Source organism: Pleurodeles waltl, chromosome 12 (assembly GCF_031143425.1).
Source record: "Pleurodeles waltl isolate 20211129_DDA chromosome 12, aPleWal1.hap1.20221129, whole genome shotgun sequence".
Classification (NCBI taxonomy): domain Eukaryota; kingdom Metazoa; phylum Chordata; class Amphibia; order Caudata; family Salamandridae; genus Pleurodeles; species Pleurodeles waltl.
In genome coordinates, this window is record NC_090451.1 from 53,916,167 (window position 1) to 53,929,409 (window position 13,243).

A 13,243-nucleotide genomic window follows, 5' to 3' on the forward strand; every position below is an offset into this window, starting at 1 on the left:
ATAGGTTATGCAATGGAATTCATGACGCGTAATTTCCAAGAAGAGCCCGAGTTCTGCAGCAGAAGGACGCTTTTCTTTCTTACATATTTAGATTTCTAAGAAGTCATTTTGCCCATTCCCTCCTAGCCAAGCTTTATAAACGCAGCTTCCGCCGGGAAAGCTTGCAATTAATTATCTAGTTAGCAAAATAAAAAAAACTATTTACTGTTTTGTCATGCAAATGCTATTTGTATTTGTATATGAATTTGAGCATGTTCTTTATAAAATTACCCATATGTAAGCCTACATTTGTAGATTTTAAATATTCTCTTAACTGCATATCTGTACAGAGCACTCAACTTGTGAAGGCCGTTAAAGGAGAACCTCGAACTGGCCACTCTTTCGCTTTGCATTCTGGGACTTGCAGTCCAGAATGAACAATTGGATGAAAACGAACTACTGATCACGGGAAGAAAAGTAAAAACCCGGACTGGGTGAACTAGGACCTGGGAACTTTTAAAGCTCCCCGTCGGTGACATCACGAGGACAGCATTACATAGGGACTGTGAAATGTAATGTGTCTTCCCACTGCTACCAAAAAATCTCTCCTTATTTTTTTAGGGGGGGCGGGGCTCAATCGGCGGCAACAATTGTGGTATTCAGAAATCGTGTGTCGAGCAATGCTAAGGCAAAGTCAGCTGTCCACCCTTTTGCGATGTGTAAATCGAGAACATTAATTAGATTTTAATAATATATGTTATTTACAGGCTCGGAATCGGCCACGTCGTGGTATTTAGCGCTATTTAAAACGGTTATTATTATTATGTACATAGGTATTAATTATATATGCGAGATTATTCATTATACATATCGATCTTTTCTGCCTATATGCATTATTGATGATACACAGATATATGGTTGTACGTGTATTATCAGAATCTGCCCATTGGCGGGCGCGGGGCCCGGCCCCCCCTGGCTGCACGCTCTGCCATTGCCCTTTTAAGAGGAAAAAAACACCATCTCATCAGCGTGGGAGGAGAGCGCGATTCCTGGAACAGCTGAACAAAAAAAAAAAAAAGTAAAAAAAAAAAAAAGAAAAAAAAAAACCTCGAGCCCCGGCGGTTTCAAGCTCCCCGCTGGAAAAAGTGCCTGATTTGTGGCCAGGGCTTTGGATGTGGAATCGGGAGGTAGCTATGGAGATAGGGCGCAGCCGGGCTCCTTTCTCTGACAGGTGCTGAGCGGGGCAGGTCCTGAGCGGAGCAGCATGTATGCCAAGGGGAAGGGCTCCAGCGTGCCCTCCGACAGCCAGGCCCGCGAGAAGTAAGTGCCCCCCGCGCCCCGCGCACTTTCCCGGCTCTTTGTGCCTTCTTGGGGGCAGAGGGGAGGCCCCGGGCTCCGGCGAGGGAGGCTGGCAGCATCCTCTGCCCTGCGCCCCGGGGGTGGCTGCCGCGGGCCAGTGGGGTGCGGAAGCTGCTGCTTGGCCCCCCACGAATGCGCAGCTCTTTGGAGGGGGTCTGTCGGGAACCCGGGGCAGGATCTCCCCTGTCCTGGGACCGGGTCCACGTTCCCTGCACGCACACACTCCCCAGTACACACAGACTCACACACAAAGGTGCACCGCGCTGGCCAGAAATTGGTCCACGCTCCATCCCGTGCGCACACACACTCCCGGCGATCCAGTGCCCATCTCTGCCACCCCAGATTATCTGTCTGTGCCGTCCGCTTGGCCATGGCTCTCCATGCTGGCCACACTGCCCATCTACCCTCTCCCCACCTAGTGCCAAGCTCTGCCCAAGTCACGTCATCTGCCCTATGGTGGACTCCTGCCCAACTCTCACATTGCTGGTCCCACTGGCCAGACCTACCCATGGTTCATCAGCTGCCCAGCAGTCCTGATGCACTGCCCATGCCGACCAGAGTTCTGCCCTTTGCCCACCCTCATCCCCTATACTAGCCTCTGCCCAGCTGGATTCACTGTCCTCTCTCTGCTAGACCCACTGCCCAGTTCTCCCATGCTGTGTCTGCTGCCCAACTCTGCCCACTGTGGAGCCCCTGACTTCACCTGCCCCTTCTGCTCTCAAACTATCTGCACTGTGTTCTCCTGGGCAACTCTGAGCCCCGCGCGGGCCGGGGAAGAGCAGGAGATGCCGTTTTAAGCATGCTGTGTTTTTAAATGCAGTTTAAAGAGCGCGGGCGGCCATTTGGAGGAGGAACCTTCTCAGCACGGGTTCAAGAGCGCAGGTCTTTACTGCTGGTCTCAGACCGGGTGCGAGTCTGAACATTTACAGTGTAACCCTAAGAAAAGTTTGCGCACTGGTCCTTACAGCACAAAGGTTATTCTAGTGCCCCGTGGCGGGACTTCGCCGTGACCGCTGCGTTTTTAATAAATGGCATGTCTCTTTGTACCTACATGTCTTAAACTGCCCAGAAACGAATCGTGAACAGTTGGCCACGTTACCCGGTTTTGCGTGCTTCTAGGAACATTTAAGAGCACACTGAGGCGCTTAGACGCCCGTTTCATTGTCTAAGCTCTGTTTTGGGAGAGTGCTTCGTTGGTGGTGTTGAGGCGCAGAGGTCGGAGACAGGCTGCCGGTTAGAAGTGGGCTGAGGTCCTGTGTGTTTAGTCTCTTTGGCGGTGTGCATGCTGTTACACGGGGTGTCTCGGAAGGGGACACGCTTTGTACGCACACGGACTGTTAACAGTGCGTACCTAGCACTGCATGCTATGCACATGGGGCGTCTCAAGAGGGCTGTGCAGGGCACACAAGGTGCCTCGAGCAGTGCACGCGGTTACACTGGATGTCTCGGGAGGGTGCATGCTTTGTATGCACGGTGTGCACACTTGGGGGTGCGTGGAATGCATGGTGCGAGTCTCATGTGCTACATACTGTTAGACGGGATGTTTCGGGGTGTGCATGATGCATGACACATGGGGTGTCTCAGGAGAGTGCGTGCTGTGTACATGGGGTGTCTCAAGGACTGTGTACCCAGGATGACAGGGCTATTCACATCGGTGTCTCACGAGGGTCCATGCAGTGCGGTGCACACGGGTTGTCCCGGGAGAGTGCATGCTGTGCTGTGTATACGGGGTGTCTCAGGAGAGAGAGCTTGTTGTGTACAAGTGGTGTTTCGGGAGAGAGCATGCTGTGCTGTGTACATGGGGTGTCTCAGGAGAGAGCTTGCTGTATACAAGTGGTGTCTCGGGAGAGTGCACGCTGTGCTGTGTACATGGGGTGTCTCGGGAGAGTGCATGCTGTGCTGTGTATACGGGGTGTCTCAGAAGAGTGCTTGCTGTGTACAAGTTGTGTCTCGGGAGAGTGCGTGCTGTGCTTACGGGGTGTCTCAAGAGAGTGTTTGCTGTGTACACGAGGTGCCTCGGGAGACTGCATGCTGTGCTGTGTACACGAGGTGTCTCAAGAGAGTGCTTGCAGTGTACACGAGGTGCCTCGGGAGACTGCATGCTGTGCTGTGTACACGAGGTATGTCAGAGGGCTGTGTACCCAGGATGACAGGGCTCGTACAGGCTGTGCATTTGGGCTGTCTCATGAGAGTGCATGCTGTGCCGGGCACATGCGGTGTCTCATGAGAGTGCATGTTGCGCCTTGCACATGGGGTATCTCAGGGTGGTGCATGCTGTGCCGTTCACATGGGGTGTCTCGTGAGAGTGCATGCTGTGCCGGGCACATGGGGTGTCTCGTGAGAGTGCATGCTGTGCCGGGCACATGGGGTGTCTCGTGAGAGTGCATGCTGTGCCGGGCACATGGGGTGTCTCGTGAGAGTGCATGCTGTGCCGCGCACATGGGGTGGTGCATGTTGTGCCGTGCACATGCGGTGTCTCATGAGAGTGCATGCTGTGCCGGGCACATGGGGTGTCTCGTGAGAGTGCATGCTGTGCCGGGCACATGGGGTGTCTCGTGAGAGTGCATGCTGTGCCGGGCACATGGGGTGTCTCGTGAGAGTGCATGCTGTGCCGGGCACATGCGGTGTCTCATGAGAGTGCATGCTGTGCCTTGCACATGGGGTGTCTCAGGGTGGTGCATGCTGTGCCTTGCACATGGGGTGTCTCAGGGTGGTGCATGCTGTGCCTTGCACATGGGGTGTCTCAGGGTGGTGCATGCTGTGCCGTGCACATGGGGTGTCTCATGAGAGTGCATGTTGTGCCGTGCACATGGGGTGTCTCAGGGTGGTGCATGCTGTGCCGTGCACATGGGGTGTCTCATGAGAGTGCATGCTGTGCCGTGCACATGGGGTGTCTCAGGGTGGTGCATGCTGTGCCGTGCACATGGGGTGTCTCATGAGAGTGCATGCTGTGCCGTGCACATGGGGTGTCTCATGAGAGTGCATGCTGTGCCGTGCACATGGGGTGTCTCATGAGAGTGCATGTCTTACCCACAGGCTGCCTCGTGTGCCCTCTGTGCACAGGGTGTCTCTGAAGCCTCCACAGCCCTCTTGCTTCCGGCTGCGGGCACCCTTGGCTCGCGTGTGTAAACACTCTCTGCCCCCGGGTGTGTGCTGTGGGTATATGGGGTGTGCTTCTGCGGAGTGGGTCTTGAGTGGGTAATGTTGTGGGGGCAGGGGTGGTTGGGGGATGGGGTCTCCCAGCGGTTCCCTTTTGGTGTGTGTGTTTTTTTTGTTTTGGGTGTGCATTGTTTGCAGTTTTATATAGCACGAACTCGCCCAAGGTACTGGAGCTCTTTAGACGAGCACCACTTGCATTACACAAGGTCATATTCATGTTTAGGCACGGGGAGACCGAGGTTTGCCCAGAATCACAGGACGTTGCGCCGACGCCGAGACTCAAACCCGCAGCAACGGTGCATCCTCTCCCCTCTTTGTGTCGGTCTTGCTGGGGGAGGGGCCGCTGCCGGTCTCGGATCTGACTGTGAAGAAACTTTCACATTACAGGACAGCGCGCGGCAGTCATGGGGTACAGGGTGCTGGGGGTACCCTAGGTGTGAACTGGTACGGGTGGTGTGCCCTGCTACTCTTGGCCTGCTGGGAGCATGGGACCACGTGCCTTGTGTGCAGGTGGAGACAGGGTACCGTGTGCCTCTGCTGTGCTGTGGGTACATGGTACCTTATGCCCGGCTGTGTGGGTGGGTAAATGGTACGGTCTAGCCTGCTGTGTGGGCGCCTGGGGGCAGGGTACCAGTGCCCTGCTGTGCTGGTGACAGCATGGCACAGTAGACCATGCTACCCTGGTGGGCGCATGGGGGCTGGGCACCAGTGCCCTGCTGTGCTGGTAGTACTGGGGCAAATGTACCCTGCAGTCAGCTCTCAATGGTATAACTATGAGGTGGTTTGAGCGGTAGTAGAAGTAATTGCAGGGTATCCCATGCCATGCTGAGCTGCTGCTGCTGGTGGGAGCAGGGTACCCTGCACTCTGCTCTCACGGTATAACTGTCTGCTGGTTGGAGCAGGGTACCCTGCACTCTGCTCTCATGGTATAACTGTGTGCTGGTTGGTGCAGGGTACCCTGCACTCTGCTCTCATGGTATAACTGTCTGCTGGTTGGAGCAGGGTACCCTGCACTGTGCTGTGATAATAGAAGTGGTTGCAGGGTATGCCATTCCATGCTGAACTGCTAGTACTGGCTGCTGGTTGGAGCAGGGTACCCTGCACTCTGCTCTCGTGGTATAATTGTATGTGGGTTGGAGCAGGGTACCCTGCACTCTGCTCTCATGGTGTAACTGTCTGCTGGTTGGGACAGGGTACCCTGCACTCTGCTCTCATGGTATAACTGTCTGCTGGTTGGGACAGGGTACCCTGCACTGTGCTGTGATAATAGAAGTGGTTGCAGGGTATGCCATTCCATGCTGAGCTGCTAGTACTGGCTGCTGGTTGGAGCAGGGTACCCTACACTCTGCTCTCATGGTATAACTGTCTGCTGGTTGGAGCAGGGTACCCTGCACTCTGCTCTCATGGTATACCTGTGTGCTTGTTGGTGCAGGGTACCCTGCACTGTGCTGTGATAATAGAAGTGGTTGCAGGGTATGCCATTCCATGCTGAGCTGCTAGTACTGGCTGCTGGTTGGAGCAGGGTACCCTGCACTCTGCTCTCACGGTATAACTGTCTGCTGGTTGGAGCAGGGTACCCTGCACTCTGCTCTCACGGTATAACTGTCAGCTGGTACCCTTGCTGTGATAGTAGAAGAGGGTGCAGTGTGTCCCATGCCACGCTGAGCTGCAAAGGCTGGGCGCTGCTGGGAGCCCCATACCTTGTACTCAGCTCGCATGGTATTAGGGTGTGTTGGTGGGAGCATGGTACCACGTGCCGTGCTGTATCAGTGGACGCAGGGTACCGGGAGCTGTGCTGGTGGTAGTATGTGTCAGTGTGCACCACTGTGATGGTAGTACTTGGTGCTGGGGGAGCACTGTACCCTGCTCTGTGCTGGTAGTAGAGGGTACCTACGGTAGCAGGCTGCCCTGGGCTCTGCTTGTCTGGTAGGGATGGCAGGAGCAGGGTATCCCTTGCCATGCCTTCCTGATGCGGCAGGGTGCGGAACGGAGCCGGGTACCCTGGGGTCTGCATGAGTGGTAGTGCATGGTGCGAAAGGGAGCAGGGTACCCTGGGGTCTGCATGAGTGGTAGTGCATGGTGCTGAAGGGCGCAGGGTACCCTGGAGTCTGCATGAGTGGTAGTGCATGGTGCGGAAGGGAGCAGGGTACCCTGGTGTCTGCATGATCGGTAGTGCATGGTGCGGAAGGGAGCAGGGTACCCTGAAGTCTGCATGAGTGGTAGTGCATGGTGCTGAAGGGCGCAGGGTACCCTGGAGTCTGCATGAGTGGTAGTGCATGGAGCGGAAGGGAGCAGGTTACCCTGGAGTCTGCATGAGTGGTAGTGCATGGTGCGAAAGGGAGCAGGGTGCCCTGGGGTCTGCATGAGCGGTAGTGCATGGTGCTGAAGGGCGCAGGGTACCCTGGAGTCTGCATGAGTGGTAGTGCATGGTGCGAAAGGGAGCAGGGTACCCTGGGGTCTGCATGAGTGGTAGTGCATGGTGCTGAAGGGAGCAGGGAACCCTGGGGTCTGCATGAGTGGTAGTGCATGGTGCGAAAGGGTGCAGGGTACCCTGTACTCCCCTAGGCTGGCAGTGCTGGGTGCTGGCGGGAGCAGGGTGCCCTGTACTCCCCTAGGCTGGAAGTGCTGGGTGCTGGCGGAAGCAGGGTGCCCTGTACTCCCCTAGGCTAGCAGTGCTGGCTGCTGGTAGGGGCAGGGCATGCTGTTCTCTCCTAGGCTGGCAGTGCTGGGGGTAGCAGGGTACCCTATACTCTACTAGGCTGGGAGTGCTGGCGGGAGCAGGGTACCCTGTTCTCTCCTAGGCTGGCAGTTGGTGGGGGCAGGGCATGCTGTACTCCCCTAGGCTGGCAGTGCTAGGTGCTGGCGGGAGCAGGGTACCCTGTACTCCCCTAGGCTGGCAGTGCTAGGTGCTGGCGGGAGCAGGGTACCCTGTACTCCCCTAGGCTGGCAGTGCTGGCGGGAGCAGGGTACCCTGTACTTCCCTAGGCTGGCAGTGCTGGGTGGTGGCGGGAGCAGGGTGCCCTGTACTCCCCTAGGCTGGCAGTGCTGGCTGCTGGTGGGGGCAGGGCATGCTGTTCTCTCCTAGGCTGGAAGTGCTGGCGGGAGCAGGGTACCCTGTTCTCTCCTAGGCTGGCAGTTGGTGGGGGCAGGGCATGCTGTACTCCACTAGGCTGGCAGTGCTGGGTGCTGGCGGGAGCAGGGTACCCTGTACTTCCCTAGGCTGGAAGTGCTGGCAGGAGCAGGGTACTCTGTACTCCCCTAGGCTGGCAGTGCTGGGTGCTGGCGGGAGCAGGATGCCCTGTACTCCCCTAGGCTGGCAGTGCTGGGTGCTGGCGGGAGCAGGGTACCCTGTACTTCCCTAGGCTGGAAGTGCTGGCAGGAGCAGGGTACTCTGTACTCCCCTAGGCTGGCAGTGCTGGGTGCTGGCGGGAGCAGGGTGCCCTGTACTCCCCTAGGCTGGCAGTGCTGGCGGGAGCAGGGTACCCTGTACTCCCCTAGGCTGGAATTGCTGGCGGGAGCAGGGTACCCTGTACTCCCCTAGGCTGGCAGTGCTGGGTGCTGGCGGGAGCAGGGTGCCCTGTACTCTCCTAGGCTGGCATTGCTGGGGGAGCAGGGTACCCTGTACGCTGTGCAGGTGGGAGTGTAGCACGGATACTTCAGGTTTTGGACTCTGGTGCGGGCAGGCGTGCCATGCTGAGTACACTAGGTGGGTGACAGGGCGGGGGGTCGTGCTGATGCCATCACCCCTATCTGTACTGATAATGGTCGTTAAAGCAGGGGCGCTCTATGCCCCGCTGTTTTGGTCAAGCTGTACCAGCGGGAGCATGAGTTTTCCATGCCCACCTGTGCCAATTATAGAGGGTACTGCTGGGTGCATACGTGTTTTGTGGCCAACCGTGCCAGGTATAAGCGGAGACGCTGGATATGGGGGCGCTGTGTGCCCTGCTGCGCGGAATGTGTAATTTGACGGCGGGTGCAGGGTTGTTCTGTGTCCCCGCCCCCCTCCGTGCCAGCTGTACAGGGTACCGCTAGGGGCAGGGTGCTGTGTGCCCTGCTGTGCCGGATGATTTGTGTGCTGCAAGGAGCAGGGCCGTGCCAGCTGAAGGGGGCTGCTGTGTGCCCAACCGTGCCAGGTATAAGAGGGGACGTTGGATATGGGGGCGCTGTGTGCCCTGTTGCACGGAATGTGTAATGTGACGGGTGCAGGGGTGTGCTGTGTGCCCTGCTGTGCCGGGAGGAGCAGTGCTGTGCCAGCTGTGGGCTGTGCGTCCTCCTCTGCGGGTACCACTGGGAGCGGGGATGCTCTGCTCCCTCCGGGTGGCACACACGCAGCCCTGGGCATGCCCACTCCTGCCCGCCGGCCTGTGTTTCCTTTCCACTTCACGCTCCGGTGCCCTCGCATCGATTCCAAATCGCCACTGTTTATAGGGTATCAACAGCCCTGATCTCAGGGGGCACCGGCAGCCCTGACTTACCGGCTGTGGTTCTCATACCCGTGTGTGGGAGGGGGCAAATCTGGTGAGGGGGGGCACTTATATCTGTCTTCTGTACCATGCCACCCCAAATTCCACACACTAGTCTCTTTGGTGGCAATCATCTTCGCGCATTGTTTTTACTGGTGGCGCCATTGTGGGCCCCTCCCCACATAATATCCAAGGTGTGACCCCCGACTGCTCCCCCCACCCCCACTCCAACCAGGTACAAATCTCAGTTCAAGTCAGTGCGGGGTGTGATTCCCCACTCAGAATCATGTGTGAGAGACTGAGTGCCCCCACCCTGCCCTCATCTTGCGCCCCCAACCCCCAGACACCAAGCATCAATCTCTCTGTAGCTGTCACTGGTGTCACCCCAAGACCTCAGCGGCACACCCCTCTGCTGGTTCCACTGGTGTCTGCACCATCTGCGCCCCAGCCACTGGTACATCTCCTGCCCCCTGCCCACACACGCATCCCTGCTGGCCGTCCCGCTCTGACTGATGGAGGACCAGGACATCCAGGTCCATTTAACCTTGGGACTCCAGTTCCCACAACCCCCTCCGCGCTCAGGTTGAGGGTGGCGCGCGCCGCGGGCCTGGGTGGGCACGTGCTGTGTCCCTCTTCAGTTCCGATCGTGTGGTCACCAGAAAACAACTCGTGACCCGCCTTGCCCCGTCCAGCGCCTCGTCCCCACCGTGCCGCTGATGAGTCCATCTCCGTCCATTACCACTCTGCATCTGGAAGACTTCAGTGTCACTTTCCTGTTTCCCCATTACCTCAGCAGTTACTTTTCTGCAGTTTTCAGTTCGCATCAGCGCTCTGGTAGACGCCTCTCGCGCTTGGTTAAGGCACACAACCCCCCCATGGCTGTTCTTCGGTGTCTCTCACTTGTGTAGTTGTATCACTGACGATGAGTCCCCCCGATTCTGCTGCCACAGTTTTCAACAAAGTTATGAACCTGCCACATGACCCTTCACCTGATGCACAAACTAGAGGGCGGAACGAAACCTTGTTTACAGCTCAGAGACGGACCAAACCCCATTAAAAGACGGCAGCCCCTTTATAGTCTCTTTTCATTGCTACATCTGGATGTGAAAGTGTTACTGGTGAGGTCAAACGTCTGCCCAGTATTAGCTTCTTTAAGGAGTAAATATCACAGAATGTACAGCAGGAGGGTACATCACTTGCCTTTTCTTGCAGCATAATGTAGTCCTTCTCTTCCGCATAATTCCAGTGACCCTAGAGCCCGAGTACCCGAGTACCTCACTTGAGGTGATCTGCCTCCTGTACATTCCCCCCTGGTTTAAGGCTTGTTTGGTTTTCATCATGCCTCTGGTACATTGCACTTCAGCAAATCCTTTTTTTTTTTTTTTTTTTTTTTATAGCTATCTTCATGGCCTATCCCTCGGTGTGAGTTACCCAGTCGCTGATGCTTTGAAATGCTCTTGTTTTCCTCTAGGCATGACTGCCGTACCCCAAATAAACCATTCATTCACTCATTTAGTCACTCACTCTTTGCTCTCCCCTGGCATTACAAGATCCTGGAATGATAGGTTGAGAACAGGCGGGGGGGGGGGATGAACCCTGCACCATCCCACGACTCCTGAATGCACCAAAAGGGGAGGCCACTGACAGAATATCGAAAACACAAATCTAATTGGACAAAATATTGTCAAAAATATCCAGAACCAAAATATTGAGAAGAGTGCAAATAGCTAGTTAGGGATTTAATATTCTTAACTCCACATCTACGGACCTTGAAGATAAACAAATCGCCAAGGTACATATTTGTGGAGTTACATATTGTAAATGTTTACTTCTCTTTAGAAACACACCTTCACAGTATTTTTGGCCTCGATATTCTTGACACAATATTTTGTCCAGGTGATATTTCTGTTTTTGATATTCTAGCTAACTACCCCTCATACCAAGAACACTAGGGTCTTCTCTAGAGCAGCATCTGGGTAACCTGGGGTGAAGCCCTCCCCTCTACACCCTAGCCCAGGCCGCCCTAGGGTATGGTGGTATGTCTGTCTGTCGGAGACCACCGTGAACCCTGAAACCTCTGCCTCACAGAAGACGCTGGTGATGGTCACTCCCAACTAGCTTGATGTTTAATCCATAAGAGACCCCGATTTACGTCACCAAACAGACCCACATACTAATTCACCTGTCCAGATAAATAGAAATGTATTCCTTGTGCATCAATGTTAATAAGTATTGTACCAGTGGCGGCTGGTAATTTTATGAGGGGGTGAGTTACACATGCACCTCACCCACACCCGTCACACCCATTCATTCACACACGCACTTGCATACCCATTCACAATCACTAACACATACATTCATATATGTACACACACAACATTTTAAAAAAACTTACCTCAAGAGCAGCAGCTTTGACAGTGAAGCCTCAAGGTCTCAGGAGGGCTGGGACTGCTGCCTTCCCTCATTGGCTGACCTTAGGTCCGCCAGTGAGGGAAGGCAACAGTCCCAGCCCATCAGAGTGGGATGTGGTCAGTGAGACTACTGACCCCACCCCACTTTGTGACAAGTTCTCACTGATTGGCACTCTTAAAACTGAAGCACCCAGGTCCAAAGCAACCCGTAACTCCCCTTTGTTATGAGGTCATGAGGCGGAGGGCCTCGAGGCGCCCTTGCCAGGCTGAAGTGGTCAGGCCCACAGGAGCTGTGACGTCCTCAGCCTAGCAAAGTTCAGCTCAGGCAGCCAGGAGTCTGCCTTTGTCCAGCTCCTGGCTGTCTGACCTGAACCACAAGAGTGTCTGTCAGGCTGACTTTTGTTCAGCCTGACAGACACGTTTCAAGTCAGGAAGAGGGTGGGGCCCTGGGTGGAGGGGGTGGGGCTCAGCTCGTATGGGTATGTTCTTTATATAATATGGCCCATATTTATACTTTTTTAACACCGCATTCGCGCCGCATTTTGACGCAAAAGCGGCGCAAACTAACAGAATCCAACTGTATTTTGTTTGTTTGCGCACTTTTGCATCGAAAAGCGGCGCAAATGCGGCACTAAAAAAGTATAAATATGGGCCTAAGTATGTTCAGGAGTGTGTGTGTGTGTGTGTACATGGCTTCATGCCTGCCTTCTTCGAAAGTACATATATCGCAGTATATCAATATCATTATAGGAAAGTGTTACAATATATTTAGATTAAAAATATTACATATTTTTCTCCCTCTCTAGTTCTGTGTGTGTATACATATTCATATATATATGTGTGTTTGTGTATATTTATTTATATGTGTGTGTGTATATCTTTTGAATACCAGAATTAACACACTATGCATCTTAGGGTAAGGAGATGAGGTTGTTGGTATACATTGTCCTTCTACATGGAACTCTGCTTCCTTTGGAAAGTAGGTACCTTAAAACAAATTAAAAATATTGTGTACTTTGACAGAAAATACCTGTGTAATCAGATCATGTAAATGTTGCTGCTTCTATGTATGAGTGTTTATATAGAGGGAGTTACATTTGCTCCTAAAAGTTTACCAAGTGTTGTGTACATATGCTTTTATACAAGTAAATTTGCTATTTGTTGGAGGAAAAAAAAAAGCCTCCCTTTAGCCTTTGTCCCCTCACACCCATTCCAACCCTTTCTGAAGATTATGAGCTCCCGAACATCCTTTTACAAACTTCTGCTTCCTTCTTGGGCAACTCACCCAATGTCCTCCAATCCCGATAACACTGTACAACTTTCCTTTTCTAATCTCCCATCATGCTATCCCTTCCCAAAACACTAAGGCCCAGATCCGAGGGCACAAACTCACCACAACTAATCCACAAGGAGACATCGCAAGGGAGCACTTCCCACTAGTCTGGTGTTCACCTCTAGGTGGGTTATGGAATACCTGCTCTCGGCCCCAGAACGCGTCACTGCCCTGGCAGGGGGAGTAAAAGATATATAAAAACAACGTTCACCCACTTTCTGTACTCTCTACTTCAGGGCTCTCTAGCCCCCACCCTTTGCTGTCAGTCCCTTGGCCCTTACCACCCCCCTTCCTACACCGCCACCTTGGCGCTTAAGGGGGTGGGTGGGGGGCATCCTTTTTGCATTTCCTTGCCACCTCTTTTGGGGGGTCACCTTTTGGAGCAAGATCTGTCTGTTCACAAAGTGTCCCTCGTATGCGTTCTCCAGTAGGTCTCCTCTTCCCTCCATGTAGCGCCTTGAGCCTTTTTTTACGACTGCATTAAACTCTTTACAAGCAACCACCGGCTTCACAACTATCCTACGTGCAGCACATCTCCC

At 54.2% G+C, this 13,243-nt stretch overlaps 1 protein-coding gene across 2 annotated transcripts in view; it reads left to right on the forward strand.

Annotated features, from left to right (window-relative positions):
* Positions 1 to 1,113: 1,113 nt before the first annotated feature.
* SSBP4 (single stranded DNA binding protein 4) overlaps positions 1,114 to 13,243 on the forward strand; it is a 444,236-nt gene continuing 432,106 nt past the window's right edge. For both annotated transcript variants that reach the window (XM_069215621.1, XM_069215622.1), the window contains exon 1: positions 1,114 to 1,299. In XM_069215621.1, the coding sequence (XP_069071722.1) occupies positions 1,244 to 1,299 (56 nt within the window). In that variant the 5' untranslated portion in view covers positions 1,114 to 1,243. The remainder of the gene's footprint in view (positions 1,300 to 13,243) is intronic.